At 43.9% G+C, this 14,298-nt stretch overlaps 1 protein-coding gene across 1 annotated transcript; it reads left to right on the top strand.

Annotated features, from left to right (window-relative positions):
* Positions 1 to 7,760: 7,760 nt before the first annotated feature.
* Positions 7,761 to 12,887, top strand: LOC311144333 (natterin-3-like; the record flags this gene model as incomplete). The annotated part of the gene is made up of 2 exons (XM_084180369.1): positions 7,761 to 7,884; positions 11,695 to 12,887. 2 exons carry the CDS (start codon positions 7,761 to 7,763, stop codon positions 12,777 to 12,779), a joined length of 1,209 nt encoding a protein of 402 aa, XP_084036495.1. The 3' UTR covers positions 12,780 to 12,887.
* Between the last annotated feature and the right edge of the window lie 1,411 nt (positions 12,888 to 14,298).

The following is a 14,298-nucleotide window of genomic DNA, read 5'->3' as shown; positions in this document are numbered from 1 at the left end:
TAAAAGTGAAAGTCACCCAGGAAAATACTACTTAAGTAAAAGTCTAAAAGTATTTGGTTTAAATATACTTAAGTATCAAAAGTAAATGTAGTTGCTAAAATATACTTAAGTATCAAAAGTAAATGTAGTTGCTAAAATATACTTAAGTATCAAAAGTAAAATAATAAATCATTTCAAATTCCTTATATAAAGCAAACCAGGGGGCATCATTTTTCTTGTTTTTTTAATTTACGGATAGCCAGGGTCATGCTCTAACACTCAGACATCATTTACAAACGAAGCATGAGTTGAGTGAGTCCACCAGATCAGAGGCAGTAGGGATGACTAGGGATGTTCTCGTGATAAGTGTGTGAATTAGACAATTTTCCTGTCCTGCTAAGCATTCAAAATGTAACGAGTACTTTTTGGTGTCAGGGAAAATGTATGGAGTAAAAAGTACATAATTTTTTTTAGGAATGTAGTGAAGTAAAAGTAAAAGTTGTCAAAAATATAAATAGTAAAGTAAAGTACAGATACCCCAAAAAACTACTTAAGTAGTACTTTCAAGTATTTTTACTTAAGTACTTTACACCACTGGTCGTATTGTACAGTTCACAAATGGTACGAGACAAATCACCTGGACAGCTCCTCAGCTTTTTGTTCCAGCATGACCTGACACAGACTGTCCCCGAGGCGACAAAGTTACTGCAGCAGGTCCTCACTATACCAGCTACAACAGCATCCGTTGAGAGGTCATTTTCTACGTTGAAATGGATCAAGACATACAGTCGAATCCGGGCCGATTAAGGACGACTCTCATCCCTTGCCATCATCTCCATCAACTTTTAAAACTGAGGGCAACAGGGAGGAGTTTTACAGTTCAGTCACTGATGTCTTTACCCAGCAGGATAGAAGGATGGACTTAATTTACAAGTAAATGTAAGTGCAAGTGTTTTTTTACGGTAGCGCGGTCTACTATTATTAAATTACATGTCTATGTAAGTATATATCTCAACAGGGCCGGTTTAATGCATGGGCTTACCAGGGCTGAAGCCCCGGTGCCCAGGCCCGTGGGGGGCCCAAGAGGCAGGAAAATATTTGTAAAATATATATATTTTTTAAATGACATAGACTGACCAGGTGAATCCAGGTGAAATCTATGATCCCTTATTGATGTCACTTGTTAAATCCACTTCAATCAGCGTAGATGAAGGGGAGGAGACAGGTTAAAGAAGGATTTTTAAGCCTAGAGACAATTGAGACATAGATTGTGTATGTGTGCCATGCAGAGTTGGAATGGGCAAGACAAAAAATGTAAGTGCCTTTAAACGGGTATGGTAGTAGGTGCCAGGAGTAGGGCTGTGGCGGTCACAAAATTTTGTCAGCCGGTGATTGTCAAGCGAATAACTGTCGGTCTCACGGTAATTGACCGTTAATTAACATAAACAGATTTAGCATCTCCTGGCTTCCACACATAGCCTACAAGCCACTGATGCAGACCTTTGGAACATCTACATTTAAAAAAGTATAATAAATCCATGTAATATAGCCTACACCTTCACAATAGATCCATTATTTATTTTAGACAGGTCTAAAGAAGCATGATATGAAGAAAATGTAGTCTATTTCAGAAGAAAAGAATAGCATACTCTGAGTTGTCCTTATGTTAGGTCCTGATGTGGCTTTGCCAAATGGCTGTGGGCTACACTAGTTCATTTAGCAGACAAGATTTGCTTAGAATTCTATGGTATTATTTTATATTATTTTATAGTATGAAGAATACAATAGAACAAAGCCGAATAAAATATAAATATTTTCTCCAAATGATTTGAGGGAGTGCGCACATGTGGCTATTCTGTGATGAGAAGTCAACAAAGAAATAGGTTCTCCTATATGCTTAATTTAGAGTTATTAATGTAACTTTAGTTGTTCTACAAATGTTGGGCTATATGTTTTTATTTTTAATACATTGTAAGGCTGCATGATGCGACTCTAATGATGATTTGAAAAAAGTCGCTTGAAAGGCATGAGCTTTGCTTTGTCTTTTGCGCAGGCTGTACACACTACATCAGTCACTCATTCACAATTTGACAAACACTTGATAATGCCTCGAATTTCACGGTGGCATCCCCTTTGTGTGGCCGTAATGCACCCTAAAAAAATCCATGCCTTTTGCGGCCAGTGGCCGTTGTGACCTTCTCCTGAGTGCTGAGTGCTCCGAATCACCTCTCACTCACATGGCTCTCCATCACGTGATCGGGTCTTTCTCACAGGCTACAAGTGAAGACAGACACATCGGGGATGCAACTGCGCGCGTCCTTATCCAATTCCGAGGTGCATATTGAAGATATTGGAAGAGCTGCCCACATTTACTTTTCGTTAGCCAACAAGTTGAGTAGGGCTAACGAACAGCAAAAGCACTAGCCTATGTCAAATCTACTATCCCCCATAGTACAAAAGTCGACCTATTCTATTCTGTGCGAGAAATAAATATTCCAAACATAGTCTGGGACAGTTGTGGGATGCGATAGATCCCAAATTAATACAACCACTTCTTGTTCTGTCTCCTAGAGATGAATGTACTTTGGTGCGAAAAGTGCAAATCAATCCCAGAACAACAGCAAAGGACCTTGTGAAGATGCTGGAAGAAACAGGTACAAAAGTATCTATATCCACAGTAAAACAAGTCACTTTTTTTAAATTATTGAGTCTCCTGCTTTCCCTGTGGTATTAGGTATCCCTTGGTTAGCACGCCACAACCCCACCTCCTCATTGCCGCTGAGGGTTCTCACAGGGTGGTCGCGAGAGTGTCAGGGTAGGTGTCTAGGTGTTTCCGTTGGTGCAACCACGGTGGAAAGTCCAGACAGTACCTCCACCGTGCAAATTCCCCCCGAATACCTCGATTTGGCACATGCGTTTTTTTAAACGCAGGCAACCAAGTTACCACTTCATCGGGCGGGGGATTGTGCGATAAACCTCAGGGTAGACGCTGTGCCTCCCAGGAGTCATGTGTATCCCCTGTCACAGGCTGAAATGGAAGCTATGGAAACATACATCACCGAGTCCCTGCGCCAGGGGTATATTTGTCTCTCCACTTCACCCGCCTTCTCGAGTTTCCTTTTTGTGAAGAAGAAAGAAGGTGGTCTGCGCCCTTGCATTGATTATAGACCACTGAACAAGGAGATGATACGATTTAGTTATCCTCTCCCCCTCATTCCTTCAGTGATCGAGTCAATGCATGGGGTGCGCTTCTTCACGAAATTAGATCTCAGGAGTGTGTACAACCTGGTGCGTATCCGAGAGATGGATGAGTGGAAGACAGCATTCAGCACAACCACGGGGCATTATGGATACCTGGTGATGCCGTACGGTTTGATGAATGCTCCATCCGTCTTCCAGTCCTTTGTGAACGAGGTGTTTCGGGACATGCTTGGTCGCGGTGTAGTGGTCTACATCGATGACATTCTGGTGTATTCCGCTACGCGCGCCGAGCATGTGTCCCTGGTTCGCAAAGTGCTGGCCCGACTGTTGGAAAATGACCTTTATGCCAAGGCAGAGAAGTGTATGTTTTTCCAGCAGTCCGTCTCCTTCCTCGGATACCGCATTACCACCTCAGGTGTGGAGATGGAGGGAGATCGCATTTCAGCCGTGCGTAATTGGCCGAATCCCACCACGGTTAAGGAGGTGCAACACTTTCTTGCCTTCGCCAACTGCTATCGGAGGTTTATCCGGGGCTTTGGCAAGGTCGCAGCTCCCATTACATCTCTGTTGAAGGGTGGGCCGTTCCGGCTCCACTGGTCTGCTGAGGCTGACAGGGCCTTCAGTAACCTGAGGGGTCTGTTCACCTCAGCCCCGGTACTGGCCCACCCCGATCCATCACTACCGTTCGTAGTGGAGGTGGATGCGTCCGAGGTAGGGATAGGCACTGTCCTATCTCAACGCTCGGGCACGCCACCCAAGCTCTGCCCCTGTGCCTTCTTCTCTAAGAAGCTCAGCCCGGCAGAGCAGAACTACGACGTTGGTGATCAGGAGCTGTTGGCTGTTGTCCAAGCCCTGACTGTGTGGAGGCATTGGCTCGAAGGGGCGAAACACCCTTTCCTCGTCTGGACGGACCACCGTAACCTGGAGTACATCCGGGCAGCGAGGAGGCTGAATCCTTGCCATGCCAGGTGTGCCCTGTTCTTCACCCGGTTTGATTTCACACTATCATACATCCCGGGTACAAAGAACGTGAAGGCAGACGCATTGTCACGGCTGTATGACACAGAGGAGAGGCCCAGAGACAACACCCCCATACTCCCGGCCTGCATTGTGGCACCAGTAGTATGGGCGATGGACACGGATATAGAGCAGGCGTTACGCACAGAGCCATCTCCAGCTCAGTGTCCAGCTGGGCTGCAGTACGTGCCTGCTCTTATCCGTGATCGTCTGACCTACTGGGCACACACGTCACCCTCCTCTGGTCACCCAGGTATCGGTCGTACAGTGCGCTGCCTGACTGGAAAGTACTGGTGGCCTACCTTGGCTAAGGACGTGAGGGTGTACGTCTCCTCCTGCTCGGTGTGCGCCCAGAGTAAGGCACCTAGGCACCTCCCAGCGGGTAAGTCACAACCTTTACCAGTTCCACAACGACCATGGTCTCACCTTAGTGTTGATTTCCTGACTGATCTTCCCCTCACCCAAGGTAACACCACCATCCTGGTCGTTGTGGACCGCTTTTCCAAGGCCTGCCGCCTCCTTCCTCTGCCCGGTCTCCCCACGGCCCTGCAAACTGCGGAGGCCCTGTTTACACACATCTTCCGGCACTACGGGGTACCAGAGGATATAGTGTCTGATCCGGGGTCCCCAGTTCACATCCAAGGTCTGGAAGGCGTTCATGGAACGTCTGGGGGTGTCAGTCAGCCTGACCTCTGGTTTCCACCCCGAGTCTAATGGGCAGGTGGAACGGGTAAATCAGGATGTGGGTAGGTTCCTGTGGTCCTACTGCCAGGACTGGGGAGTGGTCGGTGTTCTTGCCATGGGCCGAATATGCCCAGAACTCTCTCCGTCACTCCTCCACTAACCTAACGACTGTCATGACTTCCTCCGAAGCTGTCTCCCCTCCTTGTTCGGGCAGGCTTCAGCGTTCGTCGTCACCGGCCTTCTAGCCACTGCTGCTCCATATCTCATTATTCCAATTGTCTTGTCTTGTCAATTACACACACCTGGTTCATATTCCCCTCATTAGTACATGTAGAAGTGTTCCCTCTGCCCCCTTGTCCTTGTGGGTGATTGTTTCAGTGTAGCTCGGTGGAGCTACCTGTACTTTGTATTGCCGGGTTATATTTTCCAGTGTGCCTGTATTTGTTCCAGTGCGCCTGTTTTGCACACTGGACTGTTGACGCTATCTAGCGTAACTGTGTACTACGGAATAAACTCTGTATTCTGTGATTTACCCTCCTGCGCCTGACTCCTTCAAATCACACTCTTACAATATGTCCATTTTTAGGGCTTGCCTGTCATTTACTTAAAACAATTGTGTTCTGAAATCACAAAAACTGCCTCTCCAGCTTAGAACTTTTGAAATTACATTGATCAAAGCATTAGTCACTGTATTTGTATGTTACATAAAGCAGATTAACAATACAGGGAATCGTGATATTGGTATTCAGCACAGAGTTAACAGTAATAGTATGTTTTGATACAGTAGGTAGATGTAAGAAAGCTGTTTTACCTTGACAGTTTCCTCCTCCAGTGGCTTGATCTGCAGCCCCTGCAGCTTTTTAAACCTCCCTGCAGGATCATTTCCCCTAATAAAGCAGCCAGAGTTACAGTGGCCCCATGCCCTTTGGCCTAGTATTCTAACTGTATATGAGTCTCTTGCTGCTGCTTCCTCACCATTTATTTTAGTTATACTGTACAGTTATAATGCACAGTGCTTATTGTTTTAGTGATGAAAAAAGTTAATTAAAGATGTGACTAGTGCCCTTGTGTGTATAATCATTTTACCATGTTGTTTTGGTGCCCTTGCAGTGGTTGTCTAAGGCAAGTCATGCACTGGGCTTAGTGTGTTCGCTTACATAATCATAGGTTGAGATTATACCTTTCTATCTCATTACAGCAGTGAATGTGAGCTTTTTATATTAATGTACACGATCTACCAGAAATCACGTATAATGTAAAATAACAGAAACACATTGCATAAGAAAGGCTTTGTGATTATGATAAGAAACTTAGTGTGATGGCGGTGCTATTCTGATGACTAGCAAGTGAGGTTGTTATTGGAGATATCACAAGCTTTCCTTTGATAAGCAAAGACAAAGACATCCTTCAGAGTCCCCCAGATATAATATTATTGACCCTATCGGGTGAAGGCCAAAAACTTGGATTTGTACTGATTGGCCAAATTTACTGATGATCCCAAGGCCGTCTCTACATTTACATCATTTAGCATACGCTCTTATCCAGAGCGACTTACAGGAGCAATTACGGTTAAGTGCCTTGCTTAAGGGCACATCGACAGATTTTTCACCTAGTCGGCTCAGGGATTAGAACCAGCGACCTTTCGGTTACTGGCACAACTCTCTTACCCACTAAGCTACCTGCCGCCTCTATAAGTCCTTGACACAGATAGCTGTTATCAATTTATTTATCACGCTAGTTCAATGTTCCTCTGCAGATAATGAAATAGGACAGACAGTATAAAGGTCTTTACATTGATAGAATCTGTCTTTGATCATTCTTTATCACCCCACTTGTTGTCCTATCGGCCATTCAACTGTATATCAATAATGCACAAGTTACCCTTCGGAGACAATAAAGATCCATTGAATTGAATCATGCTATTATGCCCACAACTAAATTGTGCTTCCTAACCAACTTTGAGGAAAGGTAAGGGAACTGAGATAAGACTGATATTTCAGGACAGTCAGCTCTGTCCTAGAAGCCTTTTACCTGTATCTCTGTTATCACTCTATTTGCGTAATCATGTTTATAATCCCTCATCTTCAATGTGTCTGTTCTTCCCTTCTCATAGGTTGTGTGACGAGTGAGAAGACAGGGCAATTTGTCTTCCAAAGAAAACTGCACAACAACAAGATGGCAAAACAAATATTCTAGTGTCTAAGCTAACTCCAATTTACATTATTTTGTCAAACACTAATACATTGTCATGGTGTGGTGCTGTCAAGGGCGTAAGAGAGTGGGGGCTGGAGAGAGAAGAGAGAGAGATTAGCTCATACATTTCAGATGATTATGATATGTAGTCCCCTGTAGCTCAGTTGGTAGAGCATGGCGCTTGCAACGCCAGGGTTGTGGGTTCGTTTCCCACGGGGGGCCAGTATGAAAAATGTATGCACTCACTAACTATAAATCGCTCTGGATAAGAGTGTCTGTTAAATGACTAAAATGTAATAATGGAACCAATAATAAAAAGAAGAGAATGTAGCATCTTGTCCTATCATGTCAAAGCCCTGAGAGAGTGAGTGTTGCAATTTATGAGTGTCATAAAGGAGCTAGCTATATAACCCTGGAGAATCAACAGGTTCACTGCTCACTGGGTAAAGACTGTGAGGGTGAGTGCACTGGCTCTTCTATTTGTGCATTTAGGGCACTATTTAAGAATCTGATACAAAATGTCGCTGTTCAATGGAGCTTATGGAAGAATATTCTATAACACAACATTTCAAATGCAACGTCATGTTGATTTAATGTGAATTTGTGTAACACTATAGTGTTATATCTATAGTAATAACCACTATTGTACTTCAATGTTTCCTAATATTCCTCCTGGTCTTACTCAGATGAAGCTGTCAGTCTTGGTGGTCATTTCCCTGCTGCACCTGGGGCTGTGCTGTGCCCAGGATGCAGGCTCTCCTCCAGGCAGCCTCCAGGACATATTGAGGAAGAGCTCACTGAGACAGAAGGGTAAATTAGCCTACATTTGTGTACTTCTCTAATTTGATACACCCCTTTTATTCAATCAATCCCAGCGTTCGATCTCTTAGAAAGGAAAACAGAAAACATTCAGAAAGTCATTCAATGTCAGTTGTTTCAACACAACAGTAATGGGTGCATATTGTGACAGTGCCCGTGTCCGAATACCCATACTAGCGTACTACATACTTAAACTGCATACTATGTACTCAACTACTATTTAGAATGTACCGTTTAGTAAAAAGTATGCAGTATGACATGGCCGCAATGCAGTAATGGCTCCTGACTGGCTGAGTAGGTGGGGTGGGGCGGGGCCATGTGCGGGTGGATTTCTCCAAATTTAACAGACATGCATCGCATTAACCAGCCTGATAATAGCTCATTTCCAATTTGATTAATTTCTCTAACTATGAATAGAATAGGAATGGCGTTATTGGCCTACTCAGGCTGGTATATAGGCAGACTATCGCATTCGACCTATAACATAGCCTACATAGCCCATCTATCCTATTTAAAAGGACTGCAGACAGAAACAGATAATTTGGTTCCATTTCAACATATTTATTAGTGAAACCAAAGTGTGTAACATATAGGAGCCAAGTCATTGTGCAACAGACGTCTTCAGAGCGCGCAACAGTGTACTGTCTACACGCGGTTTGTTGTTTTTATGTAATAGTTTTCATTAAATCGTTTTTAATCATAGCTAAAGTTTGTATTGCTACTGGTTCCGCGACCCGGTCAGCCTTTATGTCTGGGACCGCAAGTTTGTTTCCCGGATTCCTGTTAAGTAGCAGTTAGCTGCTAGCCATCATGAAAATTGAGCAGGCTAATGCTAGCAGTGCTAGCCCACCAGTGTTTTTATCCATGGCTGAGCACAAATGCTTCAGGTGTGAGATGATTTCCACACAATCACAAGATGAAGAGAAGGTGGAACTGGAAAATGGACAGGGATTTGTCTGCCCTAAATGCACCACCATCAAGCATCTTAGGGAAGAGATCCTCCGGCTGTTAGCTCGGTTGTGAGAAAAAGGAAAACCTGCTTTCTAAGTACACCGACCTTGCTGTAACCAAAGGCAAACCAAATATCAGTTTTAAATGCCTCCTATAGCAAAGCTGTTGATGAGTCGGGTGGCGTTGATCTGTCCTAATCCAACGGACAAATGTTAAGCTTAACTCCGTGGCCCATGGGAGACTGGACACTCACAAGGCCTAGGAGATCAGGGAGGCAGTCTGGCCACCCATCTATCCGAGAAGATCTGATCTGAAAGGGTGGGGGGGACAGACTCTATTTTTACTAATGCTCTCAGCTGTAAGGACATTTCATTTGGCAACTTTGGGTCTTTTGAGCATCATGCTATACTGTTTAAATGTGAGCCACCAGTGCTGGCCATAACCCTGCATAGGCCACCAAAGCACTGCTCCACTTTCCTTACTGATTTCTGAACTATTGTCTATTGTCCTTGAGAACTATGATAAAATCATTGTGTTAGGCGATTTTAATATTCATGTTGACAAAGAGACTGACTCCAAGGCCATTGAATTTATGAATATTTTGAGCTCCATGGACTTTATCCAACATGATACTAGGCCCACCCATAACCGCGGCCATACTCTGGACCTGGTTATTACCAATTGACATATCCTCTATTGTTGCTGTTGCTTTATCCGTTCACCACTGTGTATTTTTTACTACCTTTTTGCCCATAGCACAGGGTAATACTGAAAGCATAATTAAGAAACACTATCTTACCTCTGAAGTTGCTACAGATTTGATTGAGTGTATGAACAATACTCCATCACCTATTCTGCCTTCCTCTTGTGATGATTTAGTTGATAACTTTAATCGCAAATTAAGGGCAACCATTGATGCCATAGCTCCAGTAAAGTTGAAAAAGGCCACATCCAAACAGAGAGCCCCTTAGATGAGTGAAGAAACTAATAAATCAAAGAGAAATTGCAGAAAGGCAGAGCGGAAGTGGAGAAAGTCAAAGTTGCAGTTCCATTATGATATTCTGAGAGAGCTACTTGGCATATATAACAAGGCAATTAGAAATGCCAGACGGGCTAATTTTTCTAACTTGATCACTAATAATCAGAATAATTCGAGAGTGCTCTTCTCGACCATTGATGGCCTGACAAATTCAACCCCCACAACCTACATGAACTTTCCTCCACATCAAAATGTGATTAGTTTGTGGCATATTTCAGAGATAAGATAACAAACATTAGGCTGGGTATCAGTCAAGCAAGACCTGATGAGAAGTTTGATAATATGTGCCCTAGCCTACCACGCAAAGGCATTATGGATTTATTTTCCCTGGTTGACACATGGCTGCCTGTGAGTTTTAGAAATAATTTTAAGATTCTTCTATTGGTTTTTAAATCAATCCACGACTGTGCACCTCAATACATGTCAGACATGCTTTTAAGTTATGTACCCAGTAGGCCCCTCAGGTCCTCTGGCCTTTTAACTATCCCAAAGCCTAGGACCAAGAGGCCTGGAGAGGCAGCCTTTAGTTACTATGCCATGCCCCCAGCCTCTGGAATAGCCTGCCAGAGAACCCTAGGGGGGCTGAAACTGTGGACATAATTAAAAGAGATCTTAAAAAACACTTTTTTAGCTTTGCTTTTCCTTAGGGTGCTTTTTAGTTGTTCAGTTTTCATTGTTTTTATTTGTTTTTTCCTGTGAAGCACACTATGTTGCATTCCATGTCTGAAATGTGCTGTATAAATAAAGTTAGGTTTGGTTTGATAAATTAAATCAAATAACCTAGTACACACACCAAAACGTTTCAAATGTTGAAATCAAAAGGCTATTGCACAGAAAAACGTGGACAGCCGGGTGCATCGCAAATTCAGAACTGCTGGACAGCAACATAATAAACTAAAGCCCTGATCATTGGGAACGAGATCAGAATGACTGCTAATGTTTGATCCATAAATGAAATTAGGTAGCCTACAAACTAAAACAATCCATATGTTCAAATCAAAAGGCCTGATTAACATGACATCAATAACGCAGCCACATCCCGAGTCCCTGGTGCTGACACATTCAGAAATCAAAAGGTGGTTTAGTATTTAGTTTACATTTACATTTACATTTTAGTCATTTAGCAGACGCTCTTATCCAGAGCGACTTAAAGTTTTAGTGAGTGCATACATTTTTCATACTAGTTTAAAAGCCCTGACGAAGGCCAAGAGAACAAGAAACACTTTTCAATGAGAAAACAGGAATCCACTTTTAAAAAATAAAAAAAATAAAAAAGACTTCTGTTTTCAAAGATGTAGCCTATGATGTAATACTCGTGATCATATTAAGGAGAACAAAAACTACTTGTCCTACATTTGAACACCACCGCAGAAGCTTCGCTATTTGGCATCTTCCCAATGAAGTAGCTTAATTATGTTGTTTGGCTACTTTAAGAGAACTAGGGTCTATCACTCGCAGCCCACCTCTTCCAATGCATTGTGGAAAAGTGTGCATCGAATTCTACTAGATGAAGAGCTGAAATGAGTAGGCATTTAAACTATACTCGATTTTCAAAAATTCACATACTATAAAATATTATATTTTCACATACTGAAAATGTGTCATGTGCGAGTGCGTTGTTTCTCGATATTCATTGATTTCGGTAGCGCATCCCCATATCTAATTGATCAAAGCCGAAATGAGTATGACATGCAGGCATTTAAAGTATACTCGATTTTCAAAATGTCGCATACTATTAAACAAAAATGGCCTACTATTTAGGACTAAAGTATTGGTATTCGGACATGTCCAGTGTATTCTTTGTCTTCTAGTGTCCCTGTTGAACCCAGTGCTGGAAGGAAGGGTCCCCCCACTGTCCAGTAATGGTCCAGTCCAGGGCCCACTGAACCCTCCTGAGTTTAAGGACCAACAGAAACCTGCTCCATTCATGTTCGGGGACAATGTCAACCTGCAGTGGCTGGGCTGGAATGGTTCTCTCCCAACTGCAGCTGTGGGCATCTACAACGGCTACACCAAACGCACCGACTACATCTGCAAATACATCTGCGAAGCCGGCTTCTACACTCCTAGCAAGGGCCCATACTGCCAATACCCCTACGGTGAGAGAGAGTACTACGCCCCAGAGTTTGAGATCCTGACCAACAGAGACAACTTTGAGTTTGTGGAATGGAAGGAGGACTCGCATGGCTCGGTGCCCGAACACTCAGTTAGAACATGCTCTGGAGTGGGCATCTATGCTGGGAAGAACAAGTATGGCTTGGGGAAGGTGGTCCCTCAGTTCAAAGCCTTCTTCCTGCCCTGGGAGGGTGATGAGTACTGGTACAAGAGCTACCAGGTCCTGGCCATCAACAGAGACGCCTACACCCAGCACATCTCCCATGTCAAGTATGGCATTGATGAGGTGGAAATGTTCCACTACCCCCCTGAGACCATGCGCCTCTCTGGCGTAACCAACAACGAGTGCCAGACGGTAGTGAAGACGGTGACCATCTCCAAGACCTCAGAGGTGGAGAGCACCTGGAACATCGGACGCACCACCATGCTGGGCATCACTGCCGGCATCACAGCCAAGATCCCCCTAATCGGCTCTGCAGGGGTTGAGTTCAGTGGGGAGAAGACCCTGCAGTTCAACAGGGGCACCACCATGGTGGAGGCCCTCAGCCACTCTGTGTCTGTGGAGCTCAAGGTGCCACCCAACCACTCCTGTACCGTGCGCATGGAGGGCCGCAAGATCACCGCAGACATCCCCTTCACAGCCAGACTGAGCCGTACATACCGCAACGGAGAGACCCAGTGGACCTCCATCTCTGGGGTGTACGATGGCATTCAGATCGGCGAGATCCGGGCCGTGGTGGACCGCTGTGAGCCTGTCGTAGATGCCAAACCCTGTCCTTAAGACTGATATCATCCAAACTAACTCATGAATCTAAACCTAATACATCTATCTACACTCATAAATGTACTGTATATGTTCCAATGTATATGGTCCAGAATTCCTGTAACTCCCAAGGCCATACCAACACTGATTAATGTGATGCATATTTTGCACAAGTATTGTACAGTTTGTGGTTCCTGACCAGGTTTAAACTACAATTCAATGGCAAAATTGACTGTGATTCTTCTGTTCTAAAGGTTTTTCACAATTTATGTTTGAGAAAGGAAATTACAGCAAATACACACATGTGTCTTTATCTGTTTCACATAGAATTATTGCACTTTATAAGTATTGAATTCCTTGTTTTTGCCTAACAAATTACTACTACTGACTTTACTGTATTTGAAAAGGTTCTCATAACAGCTCATAACTTTGCCTCCATTGCAATTACTATAATAGAGCAGCAGAGGGCAGCAACAGCTAACGGATTTTGGAGAGCAGGCGTAGTTGACAGCTGGCAACCTGTGTGTGTGTGCGTGCTTGCATGCCTGTGTCCGTGCATGGACATCTGTGTGTGTGTGTGTGTGTGTGTGTGTGTGTGCATGTCCTCTCCACAGTATCAATAAGCACTTACTCCTTACTGCAACTATACGCTGTGTCTAAGAAGAGAGGTGTATCAGGGTTCTACATGAAAGCTGTGTATTCAGCTGTGCTCAGCCCAGAGTTGTTATTGACGGCTATATAAGTGCTTTCTTGGAGATGGTCTGTACAGTAGAGAAGACCATGATGTGGTTGATGTGGCGGCCAGTCAGTATGAAACCTCTAACCTAGAGTAGTGGACCTGCAGCCTCCTCCCTCCACTGTCACTGCACTTACCAGTGGGATGAATTAAAGATGTCCCAGGCCCTCTGTTCTCCCTCTCTCTCATGGCTGAGATGAAATGCTCCAGTAATTTTCCCTCATGTGGAATAATGGCCAAGGTGTGCTCTGTATCACTCTGAATCCTCTCCCCTTATCGATTGCGTCAGGGCTGGGTCTGGTCTCTGTAGCCGTTGGAATGAGAATGATGCTTGGAATCAGATGTGAGCTGCTTGTATGATGTAATGTTACCACAGTAACTCAGAACTATAGACATTAGATTATTCCAGAAAATAGGACACTCTCAATCCTTTTGAAATTGATACTTGATAAATTGATAAAATCTTCACAAAAAAAAAACACCAGAATGTAGGTAAGAGAATTTCTCAAAGAACTCAGTTGTTATGGAATTTACTTGCTCTAACACTGTTTTTGTTATGTTTTTGTGAATCTCTGTCCATCCGCTAGTACAGTGTGGTCTGATAGGGTTAGCCCTCAAAGGCCCTAAAAGGCTCCAGTATGGGCCTTCCAGCTGGTTGTGTGCACAGTGGCAGGGACAATGCAGAGGGCTTCTTCAAACTTCACATTTCTGTATAACCTATAGAGCCATGTTAGTTTTAATGAGATCCTAACAGTATCCCTGAATGATCCAAGTGCCCATGGCGTTCATTTGGCTTGAAGA

Source organism: Coregonus lavaretus (assembly GCF_964263955.1).
Source record: "Coregonus lavaretus genome assembly, chromosome: 17".
In the NCBI taxonomy this organism is placed as follows: Eukaryota; Metazoa; Chordata; class Actinopteri; order Salmoniformes; family Salmonidae; genus Coregonus; species Coregonus lavaretus.
The sequence above is the reverse complement of the archived record's forward strand: the minus strand, read 5'-3'. Positions and strand labels throughout refer to the sequence as shown.